Raw genomic sequence first — 8,461 nt, 5'->3', positions numbered from 1 at the left:
GGGGCTGGGGTAGGGGTAGTCAGGGGTTAGACGAGATTTAAAAAAATAATTAAAAATAAAAGTTTAAGTTGTTAATCTTTTTTTTTGGTTGGGGGTAGGGGGGGGGGGGATAGAGACAAAATAAATTATTATTTTTAAAAAAAAGAAACAAAAAAATTTAAATTTAATTTTTTTTTTTAATCAGGAGGGTCGAGGTACAGGGTGGGGTAAGAAAAAAAATTGTAATTTGAGGTTGGAGGAGAATTTTGAAAAATGTTTTTCTTAATTTTTGAAGGGAAGTCATTTTCCTTAAATTTAAGTGTAATAAAAACATTTAAACCACCCAAATATGAGAAAATTAGAAAACAATTCATACCAAACACACCCTAAAAGTTGCTTACTTTTCCTCTTCTGTTACATGTCCGTTTGATTTTTCTATTATTGCACTTGAGATATATACATCCATTATTGTTTTTACTAAAAAAACACAGTTAGGCAAACAATCCTCAATATGGGTTGTATCTACTATAACATGTTTTATATAAGTTAATTTTATGTTGTATTTCTAAAAGACATAAATGTCGATATTAAAAATTGATATCATGGCTTAACAGCCTAAACAGATAAAAGGAGCATACAAAGAAATCACGATTAAGCACTTTAATCTAGAAAAGGCAGAATAGAATAAACATTGACTTGCAAATAAATTGAAATACTCAACCTACCAATTATTAAATCCTTTTTGGATTCTTTCATACCCGTTGAAATTACATCTGTATTCTGGTAATGGTCAATTTACTTGAACTGAAAAAAGATGTTGAAAACTGAGTAACATCTAACATGCCTACTACCACTTAAACTAACAGACGGATCAAAACAAGACTTTGATAAATTAAACATGACTCATTCTTTCATGAAAATATAAGTATCCCTATATCTCCAAGTTCCGCTTTCAGTAGCTACCTGTTTCTCCAAAAAGTTATTTTAAGTTTTCTGAACCGCTGCTGAGACCATCAACTGTTAAAAAAGAACATTGCTCATCTGGTGCAGATTACTTAGGATGACTGTGGGACATTAAGCAAAGCTGAAAACTTATTCCAATCCCAATCCTCCAAGTTCTGTGACACAATAGCACCTCCCACCGCCATAGCCAAAAGAACAACAACAAATCCTTTCAGACACCCATGTCCACGAGACAGCTTTGCTAACAACATTTTACAGTACTTGTCTGCATCTCTGAAGTGTGACTGGTGAGCATCCACTCCACCAGTTAATGATTTCTCATTCTACAAGCAAAAATTAAACAAAATAGTCATTTGACTTGTATGAGTTTGGAGCAAATGTAAAGTAACTACTGTGGCAAGCAGATATAACCCCCCTAACCACCAACCCGAAATGGCCCATGGTTCTGCTAGTGCTGGGACTAAGTAGGACAGAAAATCCCCAAGTCAGGATTCAGACCCCCAAGCCCAAGAAAAGAAACCGAAAAATCAAACAACCAAATACAAAAACTACCTTCTGTCTGAAGCTCTTGAGAGTCTCCTTCAAAGCCTCGGGAGAAGACTGTCTCCTCGATAACTCCTTCCACCCCTCAGTGAGCTTTCTCAACACTGCAACACTTGCTTCTATGTTATCCAGGTAAATCTTGTCCTGTTCAGAAAAAAATGAAGACAAGAAAAATGGATTATGAAAATCTGAAGAACTTTACTCCTATATATTTTGCAAAAAAGCAATGCATAAGACTCGACAAAAAGCCAAGTGGGCGTATAATTCATACCCACTGCTTGTAACAGTCAGCACTCTGGGTCAAACACCAATTGAATATGTTTGCTGCCTCTCGAGATAGTTCTGGATTGCCTGCAGAAGAGCCAATGTTAATTCTTGCTTACCAGCCACTCTACAATCTAAAAATCTCAGGGAAATCAGTTCAAGTAAAAGATATACCTCCTCCAACGGCCTTTACAGCTAGTAGAAGTATCTGTTGTGAAACTTGCTTCATTGCTTTGCTTCCAGGGGGACCAGCAAGCGCAACCTCCTTAAGAGTGGGATATACTGCCTCAAACCTTTCAGTTGCCTGAAATTGAAATAATTAAGAAATTAGAATACAATGAAAATTCACCTGATCCACTACGAATAGGAGAAGAAGACAGACAAACGCCCAATCACACCTTGACTCGCGCAGAAGGAGCGGGGAAAGTCACTCGTAGAAGCAGGTCAAGGGATGAAGGCGGCATCAGACGCTCTCCCTTCCTAACAGCCCCATTTACTAAAATTGTACGAGCTTTTGGTGCAGAGAGGATCCTGAAATTACATTTTAAAAAAATAAAAATTAGCTCTTACAGTGGGGCAAAGCAGACAAAAATGTAACCAAGAGGTGCAATCAAAAGTTACAGACCTTTCTACCACCTGCAAAATCAAGTCCCTCGTCTGCGGATTGGAACCTGATTTTCCTCCAACTAAAGGCAAGGTATGATGTGCCCACAAGTACAATCCAACGCAGAGATCGCCCTGACAGGCCTGTACCAGAGTATCCGTTTTGATGTTAAGAAGCCAATATAAGGTGGAGAAGAAATAAAGGGTAGTTCTAATAAACAGTAGAGCTCTACATCACCTGGACTATCATCCATGCAATAACTATAAGTTTGTCTTGCCCTTGATACTTTGGACTTTCCCGAAGCGTCGGGAGTATGGTGATTAAAACATCAGGCTTTCGTCGTAGTACCATTGCCAAAACTAAAAACATGGCAACCTGCAATTTAGTAATTTGTTGCACAAGTATCAGCCCAGGATGTCAAGATATTTTGCTAACAAGAATGTTATGACAATTGAGTTGATTACGACAACCATGCCAAAGAAATTGTACTCTATTTTGTAAGTGGATGGTGTTGCTAATCTTACCTACAACTTATTTAAGTTCAACTAATTCAGGAATCTTCTTTTGGTTTGACATCACTACATAATTCATCTGCGATCAATATAAAACTAGCTGCAGTGATTCTTTCATCTACCGCCCGAGTGCTTGGTTTGATCAATTTCATCCTTATAAGACAAAATCTCGACTGAGAAAGACTATACACAAGTGATCATGTCACATAAGTGGGCGGCTCGAAAATTTACTAGGGAAAAATTAATTAACTTGATCAAAAAAGATAATAATCAGATAACAGTGCAAAGGACTTCATTGTGACACTAAATTTGTATGACCTTGAGAGCCATATCCACCTTCTAAGGTAAAGTAATTTAACCCTCTTCCCTCTTTGTTTTACCCCGTTTGGCTCTGCCTAACTCTACAAGACTACAACTTATAGTGAATGGAGACTAGATTTGGCATTCCTACTACTCTCACCAAACTGATTTAAATCATTTTCTCTTCCCTTTCTTCTCAGGATTTACCTTTTGCTACCTAATCCCAGAAGAGGAAAGCAAATAAAAATAGATGTATCCCTTCCAAATGCCTGAAGCCTTCTGCTTTTATACAGGGACACATATACATACAAGGGACCAATCCACTTAAAGACTCTATACGTAATTGCAAAGTTATTCCAAATAATTGAAAGAAAATCTCTGGGGATACCTGAGATTTTGACGATGTTTGTTGGCCACCTTTCTTGGAGCCCTTAGAACCTGCGAGTTGGGCTGTTAAGTCCACAAGAATACTGTCTAGTCCCCACAGCACAAACGATCCAAGAGCCTCGAAAGAACGTTGGTTGATCCAATCCACTGATGTTTTATAAACTGGTTCAGGAAGATGTGAAACAGGAACCTGTTTGTTGTAAATCAAGTTATTACTCTTTCAGTCACATATGGTGCCAACCAAATATTTGAAAGCAATTATCACTCTCTTTTTTTTAGAATGGAAAGCAATTATCACTCTGTACACAAGAACTTAAAACTTCATACCTAAACACAATAAGATACACATAGTTAACCATTCATCACATATGTACACCATACACAAATGATGTACTCAGTAATCATCCAAAGAGAGCAACCAAATTCATAGATCTAAGAAGCAGAGCAAATTTGATCATTGACCATGTTATTGAGCATCGATCTAAGGGAGAGATGCAAACCATTGACTGGCAACTAGATGACCAACAAAGATAGCATAAATATAAGTCGAGTTCCCTGCATTTAGATCCATCAAGAATGAGAATGCTCTCAGCAGCTAGCTGGTGTTACATGAGTGAATGACCATAAATTTCATGAAAGATAGTATGCCGCTTCACTTGGCATTTCATGCAACAGTAAAGATTAATGACAAAATTTCATGGACCAATGACAAAAGAAATCACAGCTTACAACATAATATCATGTAATGGTCAGTAAATTAGCAAATTCAACATAATGTTAATAATGAGCTGAATGTTACAAATTACTACTTGGTTTTTCCACAACACCTAGTGACTAGGCTTGGAACTTACTACATTCGAAATTTCAGTTAATAATGGTGGTATCCAGGCTAACTTGCTGGCAACTCGACTATCATACCATACCTGCATCCTCCAACAATTATAAGTAATGGATAACTTTATCCACAAAAGTTTAGGTAGATCTGAAGAAATGATCTAACTTTTTGCTTATGCCGGGATACTAGTTTTGCATGGTCCTTCATTCCAATTTCATTGACGGCTAGGCCACATCATCATGTGCAGTTTTAGATATTAAAATTATACAAGTAATTGTGAAAGATTTATAATAAAGTGAGAGTTGAAAACTTAAATTGATGTAAAAAATTAGAGTAGACTTACATAGTACCTTATGTATGGGTACAAGTATATATTTTTCCCTTACCTATAAAACTGAATAAAACATCCCTTATTTCTGTAAAAGTGGATATCTTTAGTCATAACATTAAAGAGTGTTTTACAAAAAAAAAACAGAAAAGTCTCAAAGTGAGTCTAAAATAATGGCAGCTTCTTTCGAAACGTCTTCTTCAACATACAAATGCCCGTCTTCTTCCCCTTCTCTCCCTAACTTCTTCCATTCTACCCAAAATCCTTAGAAACCAGGTATTTACACTTCATTGTTACTTGATCAAACATAATCCTAATTAGTGGCAGATCTAATCCACATCAAGCAGGAACTTACCTACTGCTAAAAGAAATTGGAGTTACAGGTATTTACATTTCATTGTTACTAGATCAAATTGTGTTTTTCCCTCTTAAAAGTTGGAAAGCACTGAACATGAAATTGAAGCAAAACCTGTGTTTCTTGGTTTGAATGGGCTATAACATGCCATAGATGCCAGAATACTCTCTTTTTTTTCCCTAGTGTTTTTCCTTTCTGGCTTGCAAATTTCAGATCAGCTCCAAACCCTTAAACTTTCATCTTGTTAGTTCTTCCCTCCTTTTAAAAATTGATACAGAAACTTATTACTAATCTCTGAAATAAATTTCAAAAAATTTGTACAGCCTAAGCAAGCCCTTATACCATGTTATCAGAGCACGAATAGAAACAAAGAAAAAAATATTTCTCCCTCCAATCTTTTTTACATTTGGTTTAAAGCTAAAGTTATCTTTGAGATTTTTACTGTGAGTTTTGAAAACACGGGTTAAGGTTAAGACTAACGATATCCACTTTTACAAACATAAAGGATGTTTTATATTCAGTAGTACAGAAAAGGGACTAAAAATTAACATAAAGTTTGATTGGATTAATAAATGAAGTCTTAAGGCTTGTGAAAGTTGTATTAAATAGATATTATTAGCCTTAGTAATTTCAAACATTAGGAGACATCCAAAATATAAAAAGGTGGAGAGCAAAAAAGGGAGCATTTTTACTTGGTATCATAATACTAGTGCTTCCTAAGTAGTATTTCCATATACCACAATGCACATCCAAACATTTATTCAAAGGAAACCAACCACATAGCAATGTGGCCAAAAAACAACTGCTTCTCACAAAAGTTGTCAAATTTGAAAATGAATGTCAAAAGTCTATGAAACTCACATCTGCAATTTTACTGATAGGGGACTCCCTGAACAATTTCAACCACGGAAATTGTGAACCAGCCACTGCCGCAAATGACCGTCCAAAGTAATCCGCAAAACGCATCAATTGTATTTCTTGCTGAGATTCATAGGAAACCTTCATAACATAGAAAAAGTCAACAGGTGCATTTTGGGGATCGAAAAACGAAATGATGCGCAAATAGATCAAGATATTCTCTTACAGTTATATCAGCGAGAAAAGCATCTAGATCAGCTGCATCGATCTTCGCAGCAGCTTCAGCCACAGTAACTTTTGGCTTCTTCGGTTTTTTTACCTTGTCCTTCTTCTTCTCCCCAACCACACCATTCTCAGCACCACCTTCAGCATCGTTATCCTCGTCTTCATCATCCGACCGGTGTTTCATCGCCGATCTAACCGGAGCATCGCCAACACCGTACATCGCAGCCGTATGAGCTGCAATTCTCTTGCGGCGTTCATCGGAGTGCTTCTCAAGCGACTTATACACATTATCGGCGCCGGAAATAGCAGATCCATTGGCGATTACCTTGCCTGAATCCGAGAGTTTTTGCTGCTTCTTTTTCTGCTTCTTCACATATGTCACCTTTTGCCATCCGTGATTGTTATCATTGTTTGATACGGAGTGAGTTGATTCGAATGGAATGGATTTATCTTCCATGATTATCCTTTTTTTCTCTTGTTTAAGAGTGCCGGAGAGGTAGAAAAATAGATCGGAATTTTTGGGAAGAAAGAAAAAGCGTTTGGTCGGAGACGAGGGTATATAAAGGAGTTGACTCAGTAACATAGGGTTTCGCGTTTCATAAAATTACGGAATACCATTTTCAAATGTGAAACTATCCGTCAATATTGGATGATACATCAATATTCAATATTGGCCAAAAAAAATTGTATCTAATTTCTTATAAATCCATTTAATTAGTGGATTATCTATACATATTTTTTTTATAGATTATATTCTCTCTGTCCACTTTTAATTGTAATGTTACGTTTTTCGAAAGTTAACTTGCTTAATTTTTAAAATTAAATTAGGTTATATTAATTTGATATTTTAAAAAAATATTTAGATATTCAAAAAGTATATGAAAAATACTATAAATTCAATTTTTTGCATATCAATATAATGAAAAAATACATTGTAAAATGTTAGTCAAAGTTATTATCGGTTAACTCTAAAAAAGGAAATTATGACAATTAAAAGTGGACAAGGTAGTATGAATTATTTTTTAGATAAGAATATATCTATTAATTTGATCATTTAACATGATGATTTTTTAACTGATTTCTCATTTATCACTTGAATAAAACATATAAATAAGGTCTATATCTCATCTATATTTCTTGTTTTATATTGCTCATATTTTACGGTATATGTTATTAGTCTGAGGCTTACAAATTAAAATAGAGATATCAACGACACAGTGGGATGAATGTCAAACTGGCTCAACATACCAATCAACCATAAAGGGTCGTTTGGTGTGAGAGATAAGAATAAATATTCTTGGATAAAAAAAAGTTGTGGGATTAAATTTTGGTGTCTTGTTTGTTTGCCATGTTTGGGATAAACTATCCCACCATTAATACCATAGTGACGGGATAAGTTATCACATATACATGGTGGATAAGTTATCCCTGAATAACTAATCCCAGGATAATTAATCATAGAATAACTTGTTCCCAACCAAATGACTCGTTTCTCATGGCCAAGGTAATATATACCTTGGAGTAATTTAATTTTGAGAGTTTTTAATGAAAGGGAAATTTCCATAAATAGTTAAGAGTTGAAACATAATTAGTCTCCTTAGCTATAGTTTGTTTAATTACGTAGCGTAGCTATAGTTTTAGTAGCTATTGTGTATCTTGCTTGAAATTTATTTATTTTTATACAAATTGGACTCTTAACTTATTTAATGAGGGGGGGATTTAGATTATTAAAAAGGAAAATAATCTCACAAATCATGATTATTGCATCTGATTAGAACTTCTTACCAAATATGACTTCTATCAAACAAAGAAAGATAAATTTCTTACCATATATATATAGAGAGAGAGAGATAAGTAAATGTATACAAATAAATAACTAGAACATAAAAAAAGTAATTGTATATAATTGCTGAAAATATACAAATAAGGTCTAAAAAGGTAAGAAAGTCGCAATAACCATTGTTACGCCAAATTCATAGAATCGTGTATAACATAATGTGAAATGTATTGATAGAAATACAAATCACAAAAATAAAAAAATAAAAAAAATTATACAATTACCTCAATAATGTCGAAATTATACAAATAATAGTTGGAGCGTATACTTGCTGATAATATGCAAATACAAAAGAAAAAATTGTATATGATTGTTGAAACTATACAAATAAGGTCTAAAAAGTATAAAAACTGCAATAAACATTGATACGCTAAATACATAGAATCGCATACAACATAATGTGAAATGTATTAGAAATACAAATCACAATAAAAATATAAAATAAATTATACAAAATTCCTCAACTTCTTC

The 8,461-nt window shown here is 34.5% G+C and overlaps 1 protein-coding gene across 1 annotated transcript; it reads right to left on the bottom strand.

Moving 5' to 3' along the window:
• Nucleotides 1–670: 670 nt before the first annotated feature.
• LOC125825302 (uncharacterized) lies at nt 671–6,744 on the bottom strand. The gene is made up of 10 exons (XM_049504645.1): nt 6,155–6,744; nt 5,932–6,069; nt 3,554–3,742; nt 2,591–2,728; nt 2,375–2,496; nt 2,148–2,280; nt 1,924–2,053; nt 1,757–1,836; nt 1,495–1,629; nt 671–1,265 (listed from the first exon to the last, which is right to left on the bottom strand). Exons 1-10 carry the CDS (start codon nt 6,734–6,736, stop codon nt 1,035–1,037), a joined length of 1,878 nt encoding a protein of 625 aa, XP_049360602.1. The 5' UTR covers nt 6,737–6,744; the 3' UTR covers nt 671–1,034.
• Between the last annotated feature and the right edge of the window lie 1,717 nt (nt 6,745–8,461).

This window comes from Solanum verrucosum, unplaced genomic scaffold (genome assembly GCF_900185275.1).
Source record: "Solanum verrucosum unplaced genomic scaffold, falcon-dt-bn FXZP01000051.1, whole genome shotgun sequence".
In the NCBI taxonomy this organism is placed as follows: Eukaryota; Viridiplantae; Streptophyta; class Magnoliopsida; order Solanales; family Solanaceae; genus Solanum; species Solanum verrucosum.
Note: the sequence above shows the minus strand (reverse complement) of the source record. Positions and strands in the feature narration are given on the sequence as shown.

Excerpts from the sequence above, each read along its gene's own strand:
- LOC125825302 (XM_049504645.1), bottom strand. The coding sequence starts at position 6,736 with ATGTTACTGAGTCAACTCCTTTATATACCCTCGTCTCCGACCAAACGC. Across the intron at positions 2,054-2,147 it reads CTCCTTCTGCGCGAGTCAAG|GCAACTGAAAGGTTTGAGGC; the intron begins GTGTGATTGGGC and ends TTTCAATTTCAG. Across the intron at positions 1,266-1,494 it reads TCAAGAGCTTCAGACAGAAG|AATGAGAAATCATTAACTGG; the intron begins GTAGTTTTTGTA and ends TTTTGCTTGTAG.